The sequence below is a fragment of the Cygnus olor genome, chromosome 3 (assembly GCF_009769625.2).
Source record: "Cygnus olor isolate bCygOlo1 chromosome 3, bCygOlo1.pri.v2, whole genome shotgun sequence".
NCBI classification, from domain to species: domain Eukaryota; kingdom Metazoa; phylum Chordata; class Aves; order Anseriformes; family Anatidae; genus Cygnus; species Cygnus olor.
In genome coordinates this window covers 20,117,402-20,144,966 of record NC_049171.1, presented here as the reverse complement: position 1 = coordinate 20,144,966, position 27,565 = coordinate 20,117,402, and the positions used below count along the sequence as shown (strand labels likewise).

General features: G+C 35.7%; 1 protein-coding gene across 1 annotated transcript in view; it reads left to right on the top strand.

Moving 5' to 3' along the window:
* TPO (thyroid peroxidase) overlaps positions 1-25,689 on the top strand; it is a 46,626-nt gene extending 20,937 nt beyond the window's left edge. Inside the window, 15 exon segments of the mRNA XM_040550869.1 lie at positions 2,777-2,930; positions 2,933-2,959; positions 2,962-3,060; positions 3,063-3,295; positions 10,692-10,719; positions 10,722-10,946; positions 11,498-11,668; positions 13,123-13,360; positions 17,399-17,563; positions 17,565-17,605; positions 18,299-18,418; positions 18,421-18,447; positions 18,450-18,467; positions 21,784-21,915; positions 25,535-25,689. Coding sequence (XP_040406803.1) covers positions 2,777-2,930; positions 2,933-2,959; positions 2,962-3,060; positions 3,063-3,295; positions 10,692-10,719; positions 10,722-10,946; positions 11,498-11,668; positions 13,123-13,360; positions 17,399-17,563; positions 17,565-17,605; positions 18,299-18,418; positions 18,421-18,447; positions 18,450-18,467; positions 21,784-21,915; positions 25,535-25,689 — 1,833 coding nt within the window.
* Positions 25,690-27,565: the final 1,876 nt, after the last annotated feature.

The following is a 27,565-nucleotide window of genomic DNA, read 5'->3' as shown; positions in this document are numbered from 1 at the left end:
CTGCCTCAGCTACAAAAGGATCATTCTGTGCACTCAACAGCCAGCAAAGGGAGCACCTGCCTTTTTCCTGTATTTCAGAGGTAACAACTCCCTGTCAGATGGGGCCCCTGACTCTTCTCTAAGCTTCATGTCCCAAAATACACGTTTATGTCTTCCTTCCTGGCATACTTTCATAAACCATAAGCTAGTTTTTTTTTGTTTTTGTTTTTGTTTTGTTTTTCTTTGAGTAAAAAATTTGTAAAATTTTTTGAGTAAAAAAATGTGCAAAAATCCTATTACAAGGAGGCCATTTGCCACAGGAAAAAGAAAAAATAGTAAAAAAGGTTTTTCTTTAAATGCAATAATGGTTTAGACATCATGGTACCCTGAAACAGTTTGCTATTCCTACACATCAAAAGATTCACTGCAAGCAGATTTGAATGTGCAAAACAGTTAGCAATTAATCAGTTTAAATCAACATGTAGCTCTACCAGGAAACTATTGTGGCCAGACAGGGATTTTTTTTTTTTCCTGATATTTTCCGCTCTAGAACTATACAGACAAAGAAAAAAAAAAAGATGTGAATATTCCGTATCAGTTTTGGAGAAAAATGTAATTCCATACCTATTTCAGCAGAAGGTTTTTATTTTTCTGAGATTATTTTTGATGTCATTTGAATAATAACATAAGGAATCTCTCATTTGCACATTCAGCTGCTAGCTGCACATTGCTTACCCCATGAAAAGGGAAAGGACTACATTATGCAGTTCTGCCAGTCCCTTAATGTTCATTACTGCTGCTTTTCTCCACTGGGGCACAGAACAATTTGAATTGAAATTGCACAGGCAGTTAACCAAAGATTAATCAGTATGAACTTCATTCACTGTTGATATGTTTTGTTGTGAACCTCACTGCTTAACAACTTAAAGGCGCCTCATACATTTTTCCCAGTGATACCTGAATTCTTCCAGGCTTCCCTGATAAATAGAAGAAGGAGGCACTCAGACACATACAACATTGCAGCTGCCAAGTTCATGCATTTGTAGTGTGAGATGAGCTTCTCGTTTATATTATCAGCTGAAGAGAAAAAAAAAAAATAGCAAGGGACTTAATCATAGAGAAAAATACTAAGTGGAAAACCCAAGGCAGTAAAATTACTGATTTTAGCCATCAGTGAAAAAAAAGAAAAAGAAATTATGTATTTCCCTCAGAAATAGGCTACTTTAATTTGTTAAAACTAACTAGTGGAAAAATATTCATAGAAGTTCTTTACCAAACAAAACTTGAAAAACAAATGAACCCTTTCTTAACTTAAAAGTTTTGTTGATATCAATCCCTACTGGCACAAGTTCTCAGTAATAAGAAAATATTACTTGGTATAATAAGTGAGGTAATAAAGTTGTTAAACGAAGCTCATTAATTACATTCGAAAGTTGCCCTGTTACTTTTATCCCAGTTAAGGGACTGTTCTGAACTTCTGGTTCAGAACTGGTCCCTTCACTGTTAAAAGTACAAAGAATAAATTATATCATTTTTATAAGCTTTTGTAGTATTCACTGTCATGTGCCAAAGAGTTTTTTCAAAAATGAACAGCAAGCAAAATAGAAAGAAAAAATATTAGCTCAGGTGTCTGCACAAAACATTTTCTATTAGTCAAATATTTGAAGCCTTATTCGTTATGAGATATTTAAGCAGCTATTGTAAGTGTTATCTGTACCTATTTCGTATTGGCCTGTTGATAAGAAAACACTAGTTTTATACTCCCTGAAATTCAGACTCCTTCATTTTTTAATAATTTTAATTGATATTAATTTATTTTTTTTGAAACTCATGGAACTAACTCACAGCTATGTCGCATTGTGTTGGCGCACAAAGAACTGTTCTTAAATTTGGAAATAATGTTCTTTTCTGAAAAACAAAGTTCATAAAGCTAAATATGCATTAGATAATGAAGATAGATTTCAGTCATTTGAAACCTGATGATTTTGCTATAGTGTTCTTTGAAATAGAATTGCTAGCCTGAGCTTTTCTCTTAGATATCCTACCATGCACATAAAACCTTTCTCGCATTTCTTCTGCTGACTAGCAGACAAATGCTGGATTACCATTTGACCTCAGTTTCTTGGTTGTCTGTGGGTCAAAGGGCTGGGAAGAGTTTCACTTGGGGAGGACTATAAAAAGCAGTCTTCGCTTTTTATAAGGATAGTCAGAATGTAACACTTGCAAGACAGCTGTCCCTGTAAAATAATGTGGGGGAATGCTTGTGGAGGACCAGCAGAGTGAATAATTATATATGACTTTTTTAGTTAGGAAACAGGATTAAAATAGTATAGAAACAACGCTCTTACGGCATGCTGCTGCAGACTGACACTCTTCATTACATTTTTATGTACACATGTAAACCTGCAGTTTCATTTGGTGTTCAGTACAACATAATTTGACCAGATGTTCACATCTCCACTGTGATACATTTTGTGAGGAATTTTATTGTGAAGACAGGATAATTCAGGCATAGATCTATTCAAAAAGGGTTACATTAGTAACCTGATCTTATGATAAAGGTTTTTTTTTTTTTTTTTTTTTTTTTTCCAGACGGCTTAAAAATCATTGAATTATATTTTCACTTCAATCTGAGAGGAAAGAAAATGATCTCTGTGAGTTTAGAGAATGTCACAGCAGTAGATGAGATCTGGAGGACAACTGAAAATGGAGATGAGATGGAAATATTTACACAAACCTTAATTAAACATCCATAGCTATGTTGCCTTTAGCTCAGGAAATATGTTTTGTTACACAGGTAACTACCAATGACACATTATCCACAGGGATGGATTGCCAGCCCTTCTACCGCTCATCTCCTGCATGCGGCACTGGTGATCATAGTATTCTCTTTGGAAATCTATCAGCCCTAAATCCAAGACAACAAATAAATGGTTTAACATCTTTCCTTGATGCTCTACCGTCTATGGCAGCACCCCCGCTGTGAAAACAAGCTGAGGAATTTAACAAGGAAGAAGGTCTTCTTAGAGTAAACAGGTAAATACTATGACACAGTCGGGGAATACCTACCCTTTACAGACCGGTCCCATCACCTTGTGCACAGGACTCAAATGCAAGTGAAGGTGAAAGGGTTGAATGCTTTATGGCTGGGGACAGCCGATCAAGTGAGGGGTGACATCGCTGGCAGCCTGCCACGACACTGTGGCTAAGAGAGCACAACCGCCTGGCCCGGGCCCTCAAAGCCATCAACAAGCCACTGGAGCGCTGAGACGGGTCTACACAAGAAGCACGGAAAATTGTTGGAGCTCTCCATCAGGTGGGATATTTAGTTGCTTTATCAACACATTGCAGTGTTGGTTGCAGTGTAGAGCAGAACCAGTCACAGAACTTCAAATAGGTTTCTGAGTGGTTTTGAAGATCATACTAGCTTTTCTGTGCCAACTCTTTCTGTGCTTCCACTCTGGCATGTTTAAAGTTCGCTCTGTTCTTCACTTTCCTGAATGTGATGTCTTCCTCCTTGGTTTGTTCAGACCCTAGATCTCAGTGTTCTGATTTTAATGGCAATTTCTACTCTGCTTCATCTTTCTGCAGATCTCTCCCATGTCTATTTTGTCTGTTGAAGTCTAAGCATTTTCAGATGCATTTCTTTGCAGTTGTGGTGTGTTTTTTTGTTGTTGTTTGGTTGGTTGGATGATTTGGTTTTGTTTCTTTGGTTGGTAAAGGAAGCAATTAAAAAGCTATGTTTCTGCATTTTTATAGTGCCCAAAATATCTATTTTCTTATAATAATTATATAAAGAACTAACTTCCCTGTGTAAAAATGCTTGTGAATTCCTTAATGCTGTATTAATATAAACTTTAAGGTCTAATCTAGATCTCTATAAGATATATTTCTATAGGAGATGGGAGAAATTAATAAGTACATAAGAGACCGTAACAATATTTATATTACACCTGTGAATTGGAAAATCTATTCTTGCTCAGTATTTTCTTTTCTTTCTTTTTTTTTTTCTTTTTTTTTTTTTTTTCATTTTTCATTTTTCTTACTGAAATAGCTAAAAATAGCTAAAATAGCTGTTCAGGCTTTAACTTTTTTTTCCTCACAATTACAATTCATATGCTCAGTGTGGACAGCTTCTGCTCCTGCAGAGTATAGCATAAACTGCAGTGATCAAGCACATTTCAGTCAACGCTTCATGCTCGGACAACCTCTTTTACTTACAAAGTCCACACCAATCTCTCCTTTTCACCACCTTTATTCCCAACCCTGAATACCCCAGTGTTTCACACATTCCAACAATCACGTTTCACTGCAGTGTTTTACACATTCCAACAATGCAATGATTTAAATATTGCATACCAAGTTTTACACAGTCCTCAAATCCTCTTCTCCCTGCATCCCACAATGTGTCCTACCTCCTCTTGGCCATCACCCACTTAGCTTGCCCAACATTCAGGTGACAGTTTCTTTCATTGCCTCATCTTGGTGGGTTCATCCTCAGGTTTGGGGTATGGCCACTCTCTCTGGTTGCCTCAGAGAACAGCCAACCCCTTTTTGATAGTTTGGGTACTCAGGTTACTCCACCTGGCATTGCTCCTCTGATCCTCACCGAGGCTTTTGTCTTTATGGAGATTCACCATTAATGCTATATCAGGACCAGAATAAATTGAAAACTAGATGACTTTCATATGCTTTCTGATTGTTAGAAACAGATTATTTGGTGTCAAAACATGACTGTTATGAAGTTAAATTGGGAGAGGGGTAGGAAAATTTCACTATTACAATAAAACACATATCCTTTCTTCTGCCAGTAGTTTTAGTTAAATGTGCATAATACTTCCTGTAAGAAACCACCTTCCTTCTCTGGCATGTTGTTATTTGCACTTAAAGACAGATGATTTCAGAAAAATAACATTAATTTAATTTAGTCAGTCCTTTTGAAAAAATTGGCATTCATTTTTTATATATTTTATTTACATTAACTATGGCAGCTCCTTTGCTGTAAATGTCCTCTTTGCTTAAAATAATTGCACTGACAAGTCAAAATGGTTGTTAGTATTTGTTAGAAGAAGAGTGAAAATCCAAAAGCAGACTTCTATGTGTTCAAGTACTTCTGATCTATGTCCAGTAGCATTATGGCCTGAAAGAAAATACTTTGTGCAAGGCAATATGCTGCATAAATCTGGGCTACTCATTATCTCTACCAGTATCACAGTCTAATGAGATTTGCTTATGGCTCATTAGAATTGTGTTTCAGTTATATCTGGCTGGTTCAGAGATATTCATTTAAGAGAGATAATTGGAGTATCTCTGTTAATGTGGTACGCTAACCAGCACAGTAATAACAGCTCTAGCTGAAGTTACTTTGAGATCTCCACTCTAAAATTTTATTTCAGTTGCTACACATTTCTCAAATTCTCTCTTTTTGGAATGAATAATTTCAAACATAATTTTTGCCTGCTGCTATGTTTATAGGGAATTGGACAAAAAGCCTTCCTTTATTTCTAGAATAAGGAAATGAAAAAAATAGATGTCTCTAGACTATGCTTTTCCTCCTTGATGCTTTCTGACAGCATAAATAGCTCTAGTGGCAAGCATTTAATAGTAGGAACCTGACAAAGTTACCTAACATAACATTTGCCTGTTATTGTCTTGGACAAAACAGATTTTTGTTTGCATTGTTGGCATGTTTCATTGGTAAGTAGTAGTTTAAATAAGCCATAACAGTGGTTAATTCTCTTCTTGTATTTTATGTGAGAGACACATGCTTAACTCTAAACTATAAACACTGCAATATGCTGTAGTAAAAAATATACACCTTGACTTATACAGTGTTTTGTGAAAAAAAAACACACAAAAAAACAAAACAAACAAATAAAAACACAATTCTTTATTGTCATCTGCTTAACAAAATGAAACTTACTCCTTGTTTCAGTTATTCTTATTTTGACCTGAGAAAACAGAATGAGCAGAACTAGGACACAGAATCACAAAATGGTTAATGTTGGAAGAACCCCTTTAAAGCTATTAGAGGGAAAATAGTTTAAATTTGTTTTTCCTTTAAACAAAAAGTGTAGACAAAACAGGAAAAAACATTCAGTTATGGAACTGCTAGAGTCTTAACATTACTGTTTCATATATATCTGGTTTGCGAGTTGAAACTGCATGCATGTGTGCTGGTTTCATTCTGATTGTGAATGCCGAATGAAGTAGCACTAGTCAAAGAGTGATGCAAGAGCTTCACAGATCAGTCTGATTCAAATTCTTTTTAATTCTTCATGATTTCAAGGAAGGATCTCTGAAATAATGATGTTACTGGCAGTTGATCCCACCTGTAGCTGACAACTGCATTTAGTTTTCAGTGTGTGGGTTTTTTTCTCTTCCTTGTATACCTTCCTGTGTTCTCGAAGTATCTTGCATCCATCTCTGCCTTATACTTATGTGTGGGCTGAAAATGGGTCTCTTAAACAGCTGACATACTTTAACTGAAGTAAAATTATAGGGTTCACCATGGCTAACATGGATGAAACTTGTTTGTGAAATTGGATCATTAAATAACTCCTCTCAGAGCTTAAACTTAAGCTTTAACTATGAAATGATAGATGAAAAATAGATAAATAATATATATTATAAAAGAATGTGTTTCACTCTGACATAACTCATGTCTATAAAAGTATAGTTCAGACTATTGACTGAGCTATTATAATGTGTTCATTATTTATTAAGACTTGAACTCTCATACAATCAACATTTTTTAAAGTGTTTAGGGCTTCAACTTCAGCTGTAAATCCTTTAATATTTACTATGAGAATTTCAAACAACTGTACGTAGTACTTTAAGAAATTAAACACCTTCAATAGATTTTCCTGTTCTCTATTATCTCTGAAATATTTCCAAAGCAGATGAGCTTCATTTAATTGGCACTTCACTGCCTCAATGAGATACTATTATTCTTTGCAGTTACCTCTGGCCAATGGCAAAGATTAGTTGCCCTTTTAACCTTACTTATTCTTACAGTCATTCATATATTTCTTCTGCAATCTTCTTTTGATCTTCCTTTTCCATTTTTTTGTCAAATTCACAGCTTTCTGGAAAATGTTGGAGTGGGTTAAGAAAGGAAAGTCTGCTGAACCTAATGAGGAAGTATTATGAATTTCTATATTTTTTGCACCTAATTTGAGATAGCTTTTAACATGAACAACAACAACAACAAAATCTCAAAAATAATATGAAATTTTGTAAGATATTTTCAATTAACTAATGTATGGATGAATTTCGCTGGAGGGGCCCATCCTGGAGGCAAATCCAGTCAGGATGCTTGCTGAATACATAAAGACATTTCAGCTCCTGTTGCAGTTCTGCCTTGTGAAGGATGCTGCCTTTCCCACGAAGCCTGTTTGACTTTGAGTAGCATTTGTGTTTGCATGTCAAGATTCAGTTACTTTCTATACACAGTGTATATATGATTCATGCTATGATTAATCTGTACAAGGCCTCTTCTGACAGTTTTATTATTTAGATTCTCTCTGGATAATTACCAGATGTTTGATTGTATTGCTAGGAAATCAGAGTTTTATTTTCTCTGACATGACTAAATTAATAACATTTAAATACTGTTAATACCTCTGTTACTATCTGGTCATACAGGCTATTAAAGTCATTTAAATACAGAGCACATGGCTTCTATTTAAAAGATAGTGCTCATTTTTCATCATTTTTTACTAAATTGTACCTTTGAAACAATGACTGCTTTGAGACAGTAGAATATTGACATTATTGATTAAAGTTAACTTCTTTATGAGGTTTCTATGGAATTCTGAGTCGATTCTATGAGGTGCTAAATGTCTCTTAAGAGGAACTTGGATTACCACTAATCCACTAATGTGATAAATGTCACAAAGTGCTGAGACCACACCCAAAGTTAACTTATTCTTCATAAATAGAGTCAAAATAAGTAATAAATGGCAGCATGGTTTATTGTAGTTGCTTGTACTTTCTTCTTATAGAACTACCTCTTTCTGGTTCTGATTTTATTGACATATTTTTAGACAAGAATGTTCCTTCTTTTCCACAGAAGAGTCTCAATTGTGGAAGAAAAACTGTATTGAAATTATGTATTATGCTTATTTATGCCAAATATAAAAGAGAAAAAAACCTTTCAAATAATTCTTTTATGGCAGGGAGTGCATGCAAAATAATTTTAAGAAAAATAATTTTGCTGTTTCTGAGCTGTTTACACCTTCTTTAAAACTTGTATATGTGTCAGTTAGAACTTGTAGTGAGCCTCTCCTTGTTTTCATGCAGACAAATTTAGGTAAAGTATGTTCAGAGTCTACATGAAGGATGCAACACGCTACTTTGGATATGGTTCTCTGTCAGATTCCAGATTCTTTCTGTCAGTATCATTTTTCTGCTTTATCACCTTAGTCTATATTGTCTAAAGATCACCTCTGCTTGATGGAACTTTTTTTAGCCATCATAAGTTTCCATCAAATATATGTCTCTCCTAGCTCAAGGCAGGTGTATGACTCCTTTTTACCTTTAGCCTTTTAGTTTTCATGTCTAGAAACAACAAACCCTCTTTCCCTGCCAAGGAAACAAAATTCAGATCTTGCCTCTGGAGCAAATGAAAATCTGAATTGCCCTTTTGTTTGGGCAATCTGGCCTTTATGGGCTGCTTAGCTTCGGATTTCATTTACAATGAGACAAAAAATGAGAGTCATATCAGGATGTTTGTGTCCAGGGCTGATCTAGACCTATTTAAGGTTTCTGCATGTCTGTTAAGATGATGGCAAAAAATATCCTTTTCTACCCATTCTTTTGAATTTATGGGTAGAGGTGCCTCGTTCATACTTTCAAGTCACACTTAACCCCAAGTCAAGATGAATGAGGCTTGGAAAACCTGTATTTCTGCCCTTTGTAGTAATGAAACAATGTGTCATTATCTTGCCCATAAAAACTAACTAAATCTAAAATTAGAAGGAATTGTTGCTTTGCTAAACCTTTGTGAATGTAGGAAAAGTTTAACTTCTCCAATGACAATGTGAGTATTAATTTCCAACAATTATTTGATTTTAATTTTAAGCTGTATTAAAGGACCTGTAAAGGGAATTCTAACTTATTCTTCCAAATATTGTGTTTGCTGCATGACCTGACTTAATATACTTGACAACAAAGTGGTCGTGAGCTCTGCCTTATGAGAAAAGTGTGTGAATTCAGCAGGGGCTTGTTTGTCTCTGTGTCATGCTTAAAATAAAGATACAAGTTTCTCATACAGTCATTTTGTGACAGCTAGCTTTTCAGTATTCACTATACCAAGCTCAAAGTACGTTTACTCAAAGTATATTTACTGCATAATATATTGAATCTATAATGTGTTTTGTTGAATTCACTATGCTTCATATTCATCCTGTTATGCTTTATTGAGTGCAGTGTAATCTTTAGCCTATAATACACTTTCATTTTATTTGGTACATTAGATTTTTCCACTTTTTTTTTTTCTCAGTATTACCTATATGATTTTTTTTTTTCATGTGACTGGAATACTATCATATTGCAAAAACATTTGTCAGAATGTGTTTATCACCATTTTCATTTTTGAAGTGTGTTTTTTAGGAGTCTATAAATTGGCTTGAGTTAGTTTATAAAATGTCTATCAAGGGATTCTTGGCATCAGTATTTTAAAGTTTGGGTATTTAAAATATTCAATAAAGAGGATTTGTGTCACATATATAGTCTGAAAATAGAATCTCTTCCTATCAACAACCATTCATGAATGTTTTTATAGTAATTCATGCTTTCCTTTCTATTTTTAAGGGCATTAGAATTCATGCTATCACAATCCAAGTTTTAAATATTAGCAGATCTCCTAAGAGCTGGATTTACCCCCTTTGGATTAGAAGTGAGCAATACTGGTACTCTCTGCTGAGGAGTGTTTGGTCTAGCTTTTTTGGTAGGAGGTTAAAGGAACCTCACTAGTGTACTGAACCCTGCCACTGCTTCTCTTCAGTCATTTGTCTCCTGACTACAACAAGTACATTATTATTCACCAACTCACATGTTCATCATGCCAAATGCTTGGGAATAGATGAGTGATGAAAAAGGCATTCTATACATATAAACCATTACTTTTCAATGAGGCCGCACCTTGAGTACTGTGTTCAGTTTTGGGCCCCTCGCTACAAGAAGGACATGGAGGTGCTCGAGAGAGTCCAGAGAAGGGCGACGAAGCTGGTGTGGGGTCTGGAGAACAAGTCTTACAAGAAGTGGCTGAGGGAGCGGGATTGTTCAGCCTGGAGAAGAGGAGGTCAGGGGCGACCTTGTCGCTCTCTATAGGTACCTTAAAGGAGGCTGGAGAGGTGGGGGTTGGTCTATTTTCCCACGTGCCTGGTGATAGGACGAGGGGGAATGGGCTCAAGTTGCGCCAGGGGAGGTTTAGGTTGGATATTAGGAAGAACTTCTTTACTGAAAGGGTTGTTAGGCATTGGAATGGGCTGCCCAGGGAGGTGGTTGAGTCACCATCCCTGGAGGTCTTTAAAAGACGTTTAGATGTAGTCCTTAGTGATATGGTTTAGTGGAGGTTTTGTTAGTGTTAGGACAGAGGTTGGACTCGGTGATCTTGGAGGTCTCTTCCAACCTAGATGATTCTGTGATTCTGTGATTCTGTAACTATCAAAACACTGAATGATATGTTTCTTTTTCTTTTCTTTCAGATTATTACTTTAAGAGATTACATTCCCAAATCATTGGTCCAGATGCTTTTAATCATATTGGCCTTTATACAGGTTATGATCCCACAATAAATCCTACAGTTTCTAACATATTTTCAACAGCTGCTTTTCGTTTTGGTCATGCAACAATCCAACCAATAGTAAGGCGATTGAATTCACAGTATTTAGATGATCCAGAACTCCCAAATCTTCATTTGCATGAAGTTTTCTTTAGTCCCTGGAGGCTCATTAAAGAAGGTATGTTTTTTATTTAAACTGTTGTTTTATGTGTGTGTGGAGGGTGAGGGCAGGGGGAATGGGGTTGTTTTGTTTGTTTCCCCCAGAATATTATAACTTTTTTAAGGTTACTGGTCTTAAGTTAAGAATAGGAACATTTATTTAATTACATCACTGATTTAGGCTGTTGAACAGGTTCCAGAGAATTAATACTGGAACAATTATTTTAGGTAAATAGTCCACTGAATCAGATAGAAATTACTCTCCAGATTAAATCAGTCTGGTAGATTGACAATAAATTGATGATATCTTATATACTTTTTTTTTTTTTTTTGGATACATGTATTGTCAGGTTTAAAATTTTCTTATACCTGAAGAAACAGGTGGAACCTTTTCATAAGATTACCACTCTTACATCAACCTGAAGCAATTTTTTGCATTTGTTTGAATATAAAAGGCTACGTGACCAATGTTTAAAAAATATATAGAAGCATACATACATTTACATTTGTTAAGAACATTATAATGGTTTATATACATGCTCTAACATTATATTATTTTTGTGTTTAAAGGAGGCTTGGATCCTTTGCTAAGGGGTCTTCTTGCACATTCAGCAAAACTACAGGTGCAAAATCAACTGATGACTGAAGAGTTAACAGAAAAACTGTTTGTGTTATCCAATAATGGTTCACTTGATTTAGCATCATTAAATTTACAGCGTGGCCGTGATCATGGACTCCCAGGTCTACTGACTTTTCTTAAATTTACTTCCAGTCAGTAACTGAACTATCACTGCTTGTATTTGGTATATAAGTTATTTAATAATAGGTTTTTATCAGAAAAGTAATACAAGTTTCTTTTGCTAATATTGCTAATATTTTTGACTTTGATGAAAACAAAATGTTGCCCAGCATTTGAAATTAGAATAACCTCTCAGTTCTGGAAGTGGAAGACCAGTATTGGTGAGTGGATGTGGGTATGCCTGGTGCAGGTACCTGACACCGGTTCTTGCTGAATCCAGCTCCAGAGGAGAGGGATTTTTTGTCTGCAGCAGCTACTTGGTATCTGCAGGCTGCACCCTGCCTGTGGGAGAGGTCTATTTAGACACAACCTCGTTGGCTGGACTGAGAGTAAAAGGTGTTGAGATGTCCCCAGGAGTGGTATAGGTAGCTTAGTTAGATGTACACGTCACTTTGAGAAACATTACATTTTTATGCCCACTTTTTGCATTAGATTTCTTGCTCTGTGCACCCAGGGTAGAAATAAACTCTCAAGGACTATGAGCCTATCAGGCCATGGATGTACAAGTTTAGAGAAGACTGTGCTGGAGTTTAGTTAATTTAATTACATTGGGTGTTAAAATCTACGGTAGGTTTTCAGTCCTGACTCCCTGCCTGATCAGACCACTTGTCTGCATGAATAAGGAACAAATCTGGCTGTCCTTCTATGCTCCAAGCCTGATGTTCTACCCACAGAAGTAGGACTGACTGATTGTCTGAAGATGTTATGTTTCTGGATGACAACTCTCTCCACTTCTCCTGTTAAAGCTGTGTGACCCTGTAGCTAGGAATGTGGCCCTGGACAGTAGAAATGAAGTCTGACTCCAGCTTGGAGTTTAAAGCTCTCAGCTACACTAGAGTAGAAATGGAGTTTTGGTCTCCAGGACCAAAATGCAAGTATTGTTGGGAGGTGGGGGAAGTTGATTCTATTAACGCAAAAGAATTATATATATCTGTGTGTGTGTGTTTATGCGTAATTTTATTTATTTTTTTTCCCCAGGGAATTGTACATATGTCTTAGGACACTATCCCTAGTAATGTATTTTAGTCACTAACTTAGTTCAGGTTACTTCTTGTCCTTTCTTCATCCCAATCTGGTCTGAAAATGTCAACACAAAGTGCATGCTTCTGTGCATGTTTCTGTGAAATAACCCTTTATTATCATGTTTTCATTGCTTAATAAATAGTGAAGAACCTTATTTTCCTTCATGAAAGTGATGTAACATTTGCATATCTTGTTGTTTCAGATCCTGCCATAATTTCTCCAATCAACTTAATCAATAATAATAGGTCTATTTTTAGACATAACTGTCCACAATTGAGATTAAGGTTGTCAGAATCCAGTGCTTTTAAACTTATTAATTTAAATATCACGTTTATAGTCAAGTCTAATATTCCTTTTAACATCATATTTATAGGTTATAATGACTGGCGTGAATTCTGTGGCTTACCAAAACTGGAAACTCAAACTGACCTGAATACAATAATAACCAATCAGAAAGTCACTGAAAAAATCATGGAATTGTACCATAATCCTAGCAATATTGATGTTTGGCTTGGTGGTTTAGTAGAAGACTTTCTTCCAGGTGCTAGAACTGGTCCCCTGTTTGCATGTATAATTGGAAAGCAAATGAAAGCTCTAAGGGATGGTGACCGGTAAGTTGATTCATGCTGTGGAATCATTTGTATACTAATCAGAACCAATGGTCATCTTACAGATATGTAAGGCTACTTCCCAGAATGTAAGACAACATGATGCTTATATGTGCTTTAAACAAATTATTCACTGCCAATTCCTAATTTTTATCCTAGTTCCTCTGAGTGAGCTTTTGCTTTTCCTTCTTTAGTCTGTATACAGTTTCAAATCCAGACTTAGAGATTGTTTCTATGGTACTGAAATGACCAACTTTGTACTTCTGATGGAAATGCAAGGTGCCAACAGCAGCTAATTGTGCCGGGGCAATTAAATTCTGTGTGGATGGATGTAGCACTGTACAGTCTTAGCTATCCAGTCCCTGAGGGCTGCACTAGGCTCAGGGTCCTTAACTGGAAGTATCTCAACATTTTCCACAGCAAACAGCAAATTCAGAATAGAGATTTGGAGAGCTGTAATACAGGCTTCCTAGAAAGGTTAATAAAAACACCAGGTAGTTGGTCTTATGGGATTCAGGAATGCAAAGTGCTCCCAGAACAGCCTTATCAGACAGAGAGGATCTTCCTTCACCTAATCCTGCACAAGTGCCACCAGTACAACACTCCACACCAGGAAGGCAGCAGAAATGCAGTCTCAGGCCACAAAAGGGTGTGAGGTGTTCCTTTATCATATTGCTGTTCCTGAAGCAATTACAAAACCAAACTTTTTTTCTTCATTTCCGTGATATATACTTGTGGCAGTAATTTTGAATCTTCTGAGAGGACTAATTTTAAACGACTCACACCACACTAGCAGTGGTGTTTTAAGTACATCTATCTGGTCCTTCCTCTCACCTTTACACTCCTCTCATAAGTCACTGTTGTGGAAAGAAGCCATTATGTAAATAAGCAGCTGAGGCAGAATTTAAATCCGAACTTAAAAAAATGTTAATTAATTAGCTCACAGGAAAAAACAACGTTAATCATAAAGGTGGTATCTTGTTAACACAAACTGTATAGACAGCAAACATTCCACTCAACAGTGTTAAGAAAAAATGATTGTAAGTCTTCTGAATTGTATAGGTATCCCTGACCCTATCTGGGGAAGGATATCTATTGGGGTCCTTCTAGCCTTGCTTCTATTTTTCAGTGTCTTATGATACTATTAACAGTAATTAAAGCTAAGATAATTTAACATGTTAACTCCAAATTGTGAAAAGAATATTTCTAATGCTAAATGAATTCCCCAAGTTTCTGTCATAATTTTTTTATGACAGCTAACCTGGATGTGAAATGATATTCAGTTATTGAGACTATGATATGGAACTATTTATGAAGTTAGGAGGGTATAAAGTTATCATTGTCTCACAGTAAGAGTAAGAATGGAAAAGTCTAAAATTCATTGCAGTGACTTGTCACATTCTGTATCAGATACTACCTGTGTCTGCATTAGCAACACTACATGCATACTAGATACACTAATCCATGTGTCAGTAAATAGGAATTTCAAAACATCTTTTTGAACGTACTGGTTTAAATTCATAAATCAAGGATAAACAGAATTTTTGACTGACTTCATCCTCACAGCCTTAAAATCTTCAGTCAGTAGTATGACAAACAAAGGGATTTCTTTTTGCAATGTATTAAACCCAGGCCCTATCTGGTCAAATCACCTGGTCACCTGGAACCAATTGTTTCTATTCCATCGGATGTTACTTTATTTTTCTGTTCCTTCCTGCTCTGAATCCCTCTCTGATCTCAGAATTTGTAATGACTGGATGAAAGGCCTGTAGCTGACTTTGTCATTATTTGCATAGGGATTGTGCAGAGGATTGTGCCTCTATTTAATTTTATGTTATTTTATTTTTCTTCTTTTTTACTTTAACCCTGTAAAATTCACCTGTAAAATTTTGGTGATCTGATACATATCTTTTGGAGCAACCTTTGTTAGAGCAGTCCCCTAGCTGCTGGGTAGATTAAAAAATAATGATCTGCTCAAGCCTTCTCAGCAGTGTAGACAAACTGAATTTTGTGATGAAAGTAGAATAAGTTTTAATGTACATGAAAGAAGAAACTAGAAGGTGCAGGGGAACTGAGTGAAGCAAAGCCTTTGACAGCTTTGGATATGGGAAAGATTCTGGTAAGAGTCAGTGACATTTCAGGATGTTCTGAGAAGTCTGGGGTCACTGTGTAGGTGAGAGTAGAAGGAAGGTGCCTTTTTTTTTTTTCTCTCTCTCTCTCTCCAGCGCCCCTCTCTCTTCTGTGATTCTTATCACAGTGCTCCTGAAGTATGGGACGGGATATTCACCCCATCCCTGGTCGTGTAGATTCCCTCCTCCTCCAACACAGGCAGAGAGGGACAGGCTTCCCCCCAAACTGTCTTACCATAAGCAACTATTTTCCTGTACCTAAAGCTTGTTCTGCAAAATTTCACATGCACTTAGCTTACTTAACCAAGTTTAATGACTCTGAGTGACTTTGCACTTCTGAGAAAACTGTTGTCAGCAGGGTGCAATTTGTCCTGAAAAACCCCATGGGGCACACCACCAGCCCCTACGTTCCCCAGAACACAAACGAGATTATCAGACTTCTCATTTGCATGGAAACATTTCAAAGGGCTCATATTAAACCTAACATACCACACGTACGCAGGTTTTGTACAGGGTCCACTGCTGTTCCCTTCCAATTAGAGGGGTGTAAACATGAACACCACAGACAGCCCTTACTAGAAACCCTAGTGTTGATCCCCCAATATTACAGATACCAAATCCTGAGTTCAATTGGTTCAATCCTGAGTTCAGTTGATTCTATCCTGAGTTCAACTGGTTCATCCATACTCTACTGGTAATAGTCCTAGGTGATGTTAGCTCAGATCCTGCCTGCCTAGTGGCGGGGAAAATAATAACTGACCTGACTACCACAGGGGACTATCTTAGCAATTTAACATTGCTTGATAGTGTTTAATATGTAAACAGAGATGTGCTATAAATTATTCAAAAAAAAATGCAATTCATGATGTCTCAATGTATAAAATTAAGCCAAATACACTCTCTGTGATCTTTCATAGAGTTGCCCCATCTTTGTTATAAAAATGATAATATCCTGTTTATCTTTTTTCTTTCCTTTCCTTTTCTTGCTAAGCTTTTTTATATTTATATACATTTGTATGTGCGCATGTACATATTATACATAATAATTATTTATATTTATTATTATTAGTATATAGGCTAAAATATATACTATAATATAGTATGTAGTACATGATATATAACATATAGTATATATAAATATTATTAATATAATTTGTAATATTATTATATATTATACAATATATTATGTATGCCTATACGTTAATGTGGTGCTGCAATACTAGCACTGTTTTTTTCTTTTCTGCCAATGCTTTTGATCTGACAAAATGGAAGAAGCATTTAATCTCTCCATTTTGTATTATCAAAATGACATTTGCTGTTTGTAAATATTCTGCTATAGCTAATCTACATACCTACGTCTTCTTAGCAAATGGAGAACTGAATGGAGATATACAAAGAAGCATTCAGTAATACCCATTTTCATAGCAACAATTCTGTAATAGCAAGAAGAGTTCAAATGCTATGGTATGGGTATCTATTATGGCTGCTCCCGTGATTCGCTGTAATATATTTAGAACAATTTATGAATGCACAGTGAATGCTGGTTTGCATAAGATTAGGTATCCAATTCAGATAATTTACCTTCAAGAATTTTTCTCTCAATATTGTAACTTTCGTGGTTTTGTATCATTATTGAAGAATTATTCTGCATACGTGAATAATAATTTTACCCATCTGACTTTTACAAGACATCTGAGGTCACCAGTACTGTGGACTCACGCTAGTCTTGCCATGACTTGTATTTTGGGTATGCAAAACAGCAGATTATGGAGTTTAAATTTATTATTGTTGTATCCACCTACATTTGGCCGTAATTCTTATTCTCTGGTCTCTTACGTAGGATACTGTGAAAGCAAGAATAATCAGCTCTTTGAATTTAATCTTTTCAAAATAATTCTATCAACCTTTCCAGATTCTGGTGGGAAAATGATAATATTTTCACTGAGGCTCAAAAACATGAACTCAAAAAACACTCTTTGTCCCGCGTGATTTGTGACAACACAGGGATTTCTGAAGTGCCAGCAGATGCCTTTCAACTTGGAAGGTTTCCACAGGATTTTAAACATTGTGGCTATATAGGGGATGAATTTAGAAGCTTGGCAAGAAATCTATCAGGAAGGTAATCTGGTAATCTGGTGTATTTTTTTTTTTTCTTTTTTTTTTTTTTTTTTTTTTTTTTTTTTTTCTTTTTTTTTTTCTTTTTTTTTTTTTTCTTTTTTTTTTTTTTCTTTTTCTTTTCTTTCTTTTTTCTTTTCTTTTCTTTTCTTCTTTTCTTTTCTTTTCTTTCTTTTCTTTTCTTCTTTTCTTTTTTTCTGGGAGAATGAGTAATCAGCAGTTAGAGCACTGACCATGGTTACCGCAGGTCTTGAATTCTTGGTCTGTCACAAACTTTTAGCATTTCTAATACTTTGAAATGGGATCTTGGTCTTTGTCTCTCTCAAATTTCCCCTCTATATCAGGTGACTGTTTGAAGCTTCACCTTGATAACATGAATGGTTTTGTGAGATACTTAGACATTATGGTAATTGAGGCAGGAGTTCTTGGACAGAAAAATACATTAACTAAGATCCCTGTAGAGCACACTGTTAGAAGGTAATGTTAATTTTACGAGAATTATAAATTGATCATGAGTTATTCCATATAAATTCTTGTCCAGAAATGAAAATTTAAATTCTTGATCATCTTAAAGCATGTGAGTAATTTCACTTAAGTTAATTTGTAGCAATAATGGAGAATAATGTCAATTTTCGATGCTAAGCTCGCATTTTTTAATGTGATTTTTTTTTAATTATTTTTTTTTTATTATTTGTAGAGGAAACGTGTGGAACACCAAAACGGGTGGAAAATGGTGATTTTGTATACTGTTCAGAATGGGGAAAATCTACAGTGACTTATTCCTGTCACCATGGATTTCAGTTACAAGGAGAAGAGCAAAAACTTGCATAAGTAAAGGATGGAATTTCAGGCTCCTGTTTGTATAGGTATATCTCTACATACATATTTGTTTCTGAAATTTTTAAAAGCTAAGTCTATCACAGTTTATTAGAAGTAAATTCCTTTCTATGTTGTCCTGAAATGTATGGTTTAAAGTCTTTTTCACTTTGCGTTCCCTGGATGTATGTATGAATGAATCTTATGGATGTAGTTCACAAGATTAAAAGATAGTCAGCATTCTGTATGTATAGTAGGATGACACAATAACATGAAACTTCCTTGATCCAGCTTGCTATCTTATACCTTCCCATCCTGATTCAGCAATCAGGTTGATGATAGGGAAATGTCATTTGAAATTACCTAATTAAAAAAAAAGAATGAGTCATTTAACAACCAGTAGGGAAAAGAAGAAAAAAAAAAAGGCAAGTCAGAATTATACATTGCTCCCTGCTACATTCAATATAATAGCAAACCAGACTGTTGTCATTTTCCTGCAATTGCTTCAATGGATTCTCTGGATGGAAAGTGAACTCTGCACCAGTAGTTTGTGTATTATCCTAATAAGTTAAGCAAAATTGGCAAAGAAAAATAATGAATACAAGTGAAATTAAACAAATTATTATCATTCTGTTCCAAACTCCCTCTCTCTTCTCTCCAATCCATGAAAAGATTTGCCAGAAGTGAATTATTTCTGCAGGTAGGAAAGTAGAACAAGTAAGAAATCATTAAAATCAGTTCATTTCACGAACAATTTCAGAGGAACGATTTCCTGTTATTTTAATTAATTTTTATCTTCTCTCTTCTTTTGCCTTATTTTTGCTGTTGAAAGGAAGAGGATAGGGAGAAAGAGAATGTGGCAAATGTTTCATTACAAGACTTTCACTCTTCACAGCTATGAAGTATGAAGTCTTTCTCTGTTCATATTTCAAATGAGTGTTTTTAATGATATGTATGTATATATATGTATCTCTATATGCATACTCTGTTCAGAGTTATGAGAGCATGAGAGAAAATGAAACCTGAAAAGGTTGTATTTAGGAATATATTATGGATGGTGGTAAATTAATTTGAATGCAAGTGTTGCAGCTGATCTGCAATAAAGTCTGCTTATCAGTATTTCTGTGACAGCAGAATAGAAAGCTATTCATTCTAATTGTATACCTGGTATAAAAAGTCAAATGAAATTTGCAGCTCTTTCCTTATTCAAATCCTGTTTATCCACTGAATTCCACCCACATAAATACCATATAAAGAAATAAAGCTGTTAAATGAATTAAAATAAAATCTTTTCAATAGATTAATGTTCTGGCAGCAAACTGAATAAATAAGTTATATGAATGAATCATTCCTTGTCCTAGTTTCTTTTAATGTTCAGCAATGTAAACAAAAGACTGTATATCTGCTATAGGAAAACAAGCTGCTGCATATATTAAATAAGCAATGCCTTTATTAAAAGAAAACCATCAAAACCCACTTATGCAGATGCTACTTGAGTTTTACAGTAGAAAGCACTTTGTTCCATGTATGTCTGTGCAATGTGTTCCCATTCTTTTAAATGTTCAGCAAATTAGGAATAAATCAAGCAAATAATGAGGAGGATAGAGCTTAGCATTTCTGCAGATGGTTTCAAAATTACATGCTGCTCTGGAAAAAACAAAGTGGCCTGCTGGCAAAAGCATAGGAATTTGAAAGCTGTTAATTCCTGCTTACTAACTTTGGCTTTGACAGAAATCATTTCTATTGATTCAGGAAGTCATTTAGTGCCAGACTGTGCTACCTTTATATTAAGTGTTATCTTACACTGGATAGATAACTGTGTTTACTTTGCTTCAATAAAGTACCACTATCTTTGAGCAGTAGTGTAGGCTGGTGAGATCTGACATACACTATTTGGTGGTCGTAAAATGAGTTAGTTAACAGATAACATGACTCTGGGCCTATGCAAACTGAAATAGCACCTTTGAATTACAGTGCAGATAAAGCGTGTTCAGGTTTTTCCTTCCCAAAGATGAAACCAGTGGAAGTTAACCCAAAATGTGGTCTTGAAGTGTGTAACACTCATTAAGGAAAATTAATAACTCCCAAACAACAGACTAGTTTCCTGCTTCATAGAGGCATTATGGGAGATATTCTTAAGGATTCATAAATTTAAGATTATTCCTTGCATGATTACTCTTTTGACTGTCTCAGTTGACAGATTTGGACACAGCTGCTGCTTAGTATTAAAATTTAAGAAAGGATCAGGTTTGATCCCATTTCCAATGACAGCTTTCCCTAAGTAGTCTGAGAGACAATGCTAAGCTAAGCCAGTAAGTTGTTTTTACAGGATCAGTTTCTAATACTGATGAAAAAAGAGTTACTTACACTAAAGTAGCAGATCAAACATTGCTGTAGGGAAGGAAGGGAAGCAGTATAACCAGAAAGAGAAGTTACTGAAGGCTATTGCCCACGTATGGGCTTGCAGTCCTTCCCAAGACAAGGGGTCTGAGACATTGAATAGGCTGACAATTATACAGCACTGATGGGAAACCATCTAAAACAGTGTTGGACATCTATCTTTAAGTAACCAAATGAAGAGTGTAAGAAAAATTGCACAGAAAGAAGAGAGAAAGAGAAATAAGGAAAAAAATGTATTCTTTTCCTCATTGAGTATTTTCTTTCCTTCACTTACACTGATTCCCATTTCACTGCATAATAAGACTGTGAAAGGTCTTGAGTGGCCTCAGGGAAAATATGTTTATATGCATCTTCAAATGGGTAATTGTGCATCTGCTCATCATTCTGGCAAGATACTGCCATTTCACAGAATTTACGTAGCTTCTAGGAACAACCATTTTTGCAGTAATATCACAGATTACTGTTATAAATTTTGTATCCAAAGCTAACCTGAATGCTTGACTCCTCAAAATTATTCCTAGAAGTGTATGGAACCATGTCAGTGTTATTACTTTCATTATTGCTATAAAGCACAGTATGAAGAAGGTTTAGAAGAACTGGAAGTCTTAGGACACAAACACATTCAAGAATTGTTCTCAAGTATATGGTTTGTATTTTTGAAAATTCAGCTTGTTTACATTTATAGCTTCTTGCAGATTACCAAAATAAAATCTTTATTTTTCATCATTTCCAGCTAAAAGAAAAAAAAAATGAAAGAAAAAAAAAAAAAAAAGAAGTAGCATGAAAAAGGAAGTAAAAACAACTTTGTGCTTTAAACTAACAGTGAGGACCTTTGGCAGTGTCAATGTGTAACACACCAGAAGTGTGTGATAACTTTCACTTCCAGATCCTTGTAGTGGGAGTGTATAAGGTAGTAATCCCTATCTAATTTATAATGATTATTGATCATTGTGTATTATTTTGCAGACATCAATGAATGTGAAAATGAAATTAATCCACCATGCTCTCCATCCGCTAAATGCATTAACACTAAAGGCAGCTATATATGTCTCTGTACTGATCCTTACAAGCTGGCAGAAGATGGAAGAACATGCATTGGTAATGCTTTTAAATCTACTGCCCATTAAGATTTTCTCTGTTTTTTTTTTTACAATGCTGTAAAAATCATAAAATTAAGATCTATGGAAAAGCTGTTAACATACTTAAAAAATCTATGCACACAGTCTTAGGTACAGCCAGATTCTGTAAAATAAATGAAGGTACTGAATAAATAACACAGACACAGAAGTAAGCTTTCATTTTCCATTCTTGTTGTAAATAAACCACTATTCCTGAGTGTTTTTATGAAGGGATATCTAATCTGTCTCAGTTCTAATTAGTATCTAAATTCAGCATCTGAATCAGCTAATTTCCACCTATTACATTCCCAGTCAATCCTTTTAGGGATAGCATAAATTATGTACTTCCTTCTTTTCATCATTTCAGCACATCTGGAAGCTATATTGGGCCTTAAACTCTAGGTTGGGAGCTTCAGTGTAGTTGCACACTGATGCTGGGTAGTACCTGTTCTGGAGAAACAGGGACTAGATCTCTCTAAAACTCCATGAAAACCTACAATGGAAACTCAAGTAGATGAATATTTTCCTTGCCAAAGCGCCCAAAAGAAACACAGAAACTTTAAAGTGCTCAAAACTTGCATATTCAGTGTTGTACGCCACACAACTATACGCGAACTCTGAATCTCACTGAAGGCACATTTCTGGTTTCCTGTTTCAGTGAATACCCTGGTCATGATGTGAGATTGAGCTGTCCATTGTTGTTAATTGCACAAAGAAAACACAGGATGATAATTCCCCAGCAAAAAAATATTGTCTCACAAACAAACAAGCAAACAAACAAAATACTTCAATAATATGATGCATATGCAGTTGGTTTTCCAGCTGCTGTTCAGGACCACTCTTTGAGCCTTTTTTATTGGTCTGTGGACTTATTTCTTTCTGGGATAAAACTAAAAAGGAATGGTGCTTGTCATTCATAGTTTCATCTTTTAAAATACCAGAAAAAGAGAAAAAATACCTTCTTTGTAGGTGTTTCTTATCTTTATTTACAGTTTATTTCTTTACCCTTTCAACCGTGGTCATATTTCTTTACCGCTCTAAATCCAGAGACAAAACCTGTCTTCAGATTAGCATAAAGAGATTAGTTCACAGCATAAAAGAGATTAGGTATGAGGACACTGCACTGGCATGAATCCAAGACAGCTCCAAATATTAGTTAAATTTTACATTTCAAGGGAGGAAACAGAGAGTGCTTACAGACAGTGCTACTGTGCCAAGTAATCATTGTCCCAGACCAAGCCAAATGTGCTTTTCTAAAGGCCTCACTGGCCTTCTGACAACTCAAACATACTGGTGCAGGTACAGCAAGCAGTCCACTGATGAATGTCTAGGATGTAAGGCTAGCAAAATCCTGTAGACCAGAGTGACTAGAGTTTGTTGTCTCATCTTTGACCCATCCTTGTATGCTGATGCTAAAGTTTGGTTTGCTAGATCTCTGGAGTCAGTTATAACAGTTTCTGCTGTGTGACGCACATTTCTGATTTCATTTCTTCCCTTTAAAATTTTAGGCTACGGAAGAAAGAGTTCATTGGCAAGTGATTGACAAAAATTGGCAAGTGATTTCCCAAGTACTCCTGGCAGTATTTTATAGAAATAATATGTCTTACTTTACAATATCTCCACTATAACTGCATTTAAAATTGTTTGGTTAATTCAAAATTGTGGCATTAATCAGTCAAGTGATTTAAGCCACTGCAGAGTGTCAGCCATTACATATTAGCTTTAATTTATATTGACAAACTTTTAAATGACATCATCCCCTTTCTTAGATTCAAAGACGTACTTGCAGCTATTCTTTACTTCTATACTGGTCCTAAACTAAGCAAAGGAAAATGTTTGAAAATTAAACTTTCTAAAAAGCGACATCTGAGGTATACATACTGAAGAATTAGTGCTTCATCCAAGTTCCACTGTTATGATTATGTGAACTGTAACCCAGATATGCATTACTGGGGAACAAACTGAAGGAATAAAGTCAGTGTACAGTTATAAGACTATGATCTATGAGGTGATTGAAGCGTTGGGATAGCCACACAGCTGGAGTGATACAATGGATGGATACAGGCTGTTTAGGAAGGACAGGCTGGGAAAGTGATGAGGGAGTGTGGGGGATGTTGCACTTTCTGTGAAAGGTCTGCATTAGGATAGGTCAGGAATCAGTTGAGAACTTATGGTAAAGATTAGTGGAAAGAGCAACGTAGGTTCTGTTTTAGAGAGTATGTGCTACAGACCTTCTGATAAGGAAGAACTGGATGAGGCCTTCTTCAAACAACAGGAAGACTCACATTTGCAGACCCTGATCCTCATGGGGAAATTTAACCACCCTGATAACTGCTGGAAGGATAATGCATCAGGGTACAAAAATCTAGGAGTTTTCTATAACAATTTCCTGACACAGGTGATCCAGAAGACAAAAGTGAAAGGTTGCTTTTCTGGATCTGATCCTTACAAATAAGAAAAGGAATGTGAAAGTCAGAGGCAGCCTTAGCTACATGGTCTATGAAATGATTGAGTTCAAGATCCTCAGAGTAGGGGGCAGGACAAAATCAGGACCACAGCTGTGGATTTTAGGACAGCAGATTTCAACTTCTTCAAAGATCTACTTGGAAGAATCCCATGTAAGATATGCTTGGAGAGAAGAGCAGTCCAAAAGAACTGGTTGATATTCAAGGATCAGTTTCTTCAAACTCAAGAACGATGCATGCCAACAAGTGGAAAATCAAGCAGGAGGTGGCAAGAGGTCTTCTTGAATGATCAAGGAGATTCTGTCTGAACAGAGACATAAGAAGAGAGTTTACAAGATGTGGAAGCAGAGGCAGATGAACCAGGAGAAATACAGAGCTACTAGCCAACCATGCCTGCAGGGGTGGGGTCAGGAAAGCCAAGGTCAACCTAGAGTTGAATCTGTCAATGGATGTAAAGGGCAAAAAAAGGTACCTAAACAGCATAATTAAAATGAGGGACTGCTAGTCCTAGGTGGGACTAAAATGGGACAGGGTTCTGGTGGAAAAGGACGTTAAAGTGATGGAGAAACTAATCTTGGAAAACATTTCCAAACACATGAAAGACAAGAAAGTAATTGGGAATAGTCAGCATGGATTTATGAAGGGAAAATCATGTTTAACCAACTTGATAGCCTTTATAGGTTACCCAACTTGATAGGTGGGTAAAGGAAGATAACTAATTCTGCTTGCCTCAACTTTAGAAAGGCTTTTTACAGTGTCTCCCATAGAAACTTCATAGACAAGCTGACAAGGTATGGGTTAGATAAGTGTGCAGTGAGATGGATGGAAAACTGGCTGACAAAACAAAAAGAAATGCAAAATTCTGCACCTAGGGAGGAATAAACCCTGGCACTGACACACACTGTGGACCAACTACTAGAAGACAGCTCTGAAAAGAAGGACCTTGGGGTCCTGGTGGACAACAAACTGAGCATGAGCCAGCCAGGCAGCCTTGTGGCTAAGAGTACCAACAGTGTCCTAGGCTGCACAAGGAGGAGTGTTACCAGCAGGTCAATGGAGGTGGACCATATCCCTTTACTCAGCACTGGTGAGACAGCATATGGAGTGCTGCTTCTCCTGTTCTGGGTTCCCCAGTACAAGAAAGACATGGAGTTACTACTACATTGAGTCCAGTGAAGGGTGATGAAGATGATGAAGCAACTAGAGCATCTTTCATACAAGGAGAGGTTGAGAGAGCTGGGTCTGTTCAGCCTAGAGAGAAGGCTCAAGAAGGTCTTATCAATGTATAAATGCCTTTTGAAAGAGAATTTTGATGAGAGGGCCAGGCTCTTCTCAGTAGTGCCCACTGACAGGACAAGAGGCAACGGGCACAAATTAAAAACCATGAAACTGAACACAAGAAAACACATTTTACTGTGAGGGTGACTGAACACTGGAACAGGTCTCCCAGATTTGTTGTGGAGCCTCCATCTGTGATATTCAATACCTGACTGGACAGGACCCCCAAAAACTTGCTTAAATGGGGAATTTTGACTAGGTGATCTCAGAAGAAGGTTCTTTCCAACCTCATCAATTCTGTGATTCTGTAATTAGGTATGATGAGGAAGAGGTTTCTAGTAGTGTTTTATATGGTTTCTTGTAAACTGGCCATATGCTTGTCTTGCTGTCATTTCTCATACTGTTTCCATTGAGAAAGAAGTAGTTAATTAACTACTCGGCAGTAGATTTCTCTAAAAAATTTTGTACTAACAAGTGGAAGGAGAATGTCACCAAGAGTCAACTGTGTTCTACTTTGTTCAATTTCCATGTTAGAAATATTTATGACAAATTTATATAAAACAGCTTTTCTGTGTTTTTACTTTAGCTAATAAAATAAGTGTTATGAATATTGTTGGTGTCTTGGTTTGTTTGCTTGTTGTTTTTGCATTTTTATGAACACCATTCATAAGGCCCAGATAATTTCATTGTTTATTTGGAATGAGGTTCTGAACCTTGATGAAAAAGACAGTACAACACTTTTCTAAACCAACATATTGATTATAGTAAATGAACAGCTGAATTTTAGCAGTAATATGAATTTGGAGATCTGCAGTAAAGAGTGATTTAAAATTATGAGATCACCTCATATTATTATGAGCATTTCAATCTTCAAAACTGAAGTGCTCTTAAAATTTTGAAGAACTCTAGTAATGTTAACTGTTCAATACTGCACATCCATGTAACCTTCACTCCTATTTTTATCGATAGAATTCATCAGTAGGCACATGGCTTTTTTTTTTTTTTTTTTAAGGCTGGATAATGTTTTTGACTCAGATGGAAACTTATATAGGGTAATTTCATTAAGGAAGTGAATTCGTTACGTTGCCTCAAACCAAAGATGACTACCCCTTGCCAGTTTGGTCTGTTGTTTGTCAGTGTTTGAAGTAAAAAAAAAAAAAAGCTGAACTGAAAAGTACCGATTTTTGATTTGTGCGTACTCTAACCATGAGAAAAAGACTGTTATGTTGACACTATATGCAGATATTTAAAACACTTATGTTTAGCCCCCCAGATGAAATAGGCTAAAACTAATACTTTATGAAGGCTTAGCCAATTGGCAGAAGCTTTTTAAGTTAGTGTATCATAAGATGCATTATGATTACATTAAATTACATGTTCCTACCTTTCTAACAATGGAAATAAGCTTGGTTTTATAAATCTTGTTTTCTTTGAACTAATCTCAAACTAAAAGGATTCTCAATGTATTTAGCCACTATTTACAAAAACAACATATGTATAAAAATATAAAATACATTAGAATTTAAAACAGCTCTATTAAAAACACATTCAGCCTGCAGACTAGTATGTGCTTATGAGATTGATGGATGAAGATTATCCAAAGTCATCATGGGAAACATCTGTGTAATTCAATGAGTAATATAATTTGGACTTTAATTTTTAAATTACATGATAAATCCATGAAAAATATATCCACTGTATTAAATTTCTAAAACCTTAATGGGATCTTTGAGTGCCATTATTTATGAATGTATTATACATTAGAAGGATAAGAACCTGTTATGTGAAAGCCCTCAGTCTTCCTCCTGTCTATGTTGTGCACAAAAAATAAACAATATTGGACTCTTACTCAGATCTTCATTCAAAATGCAGTAAAGATTTAATTCT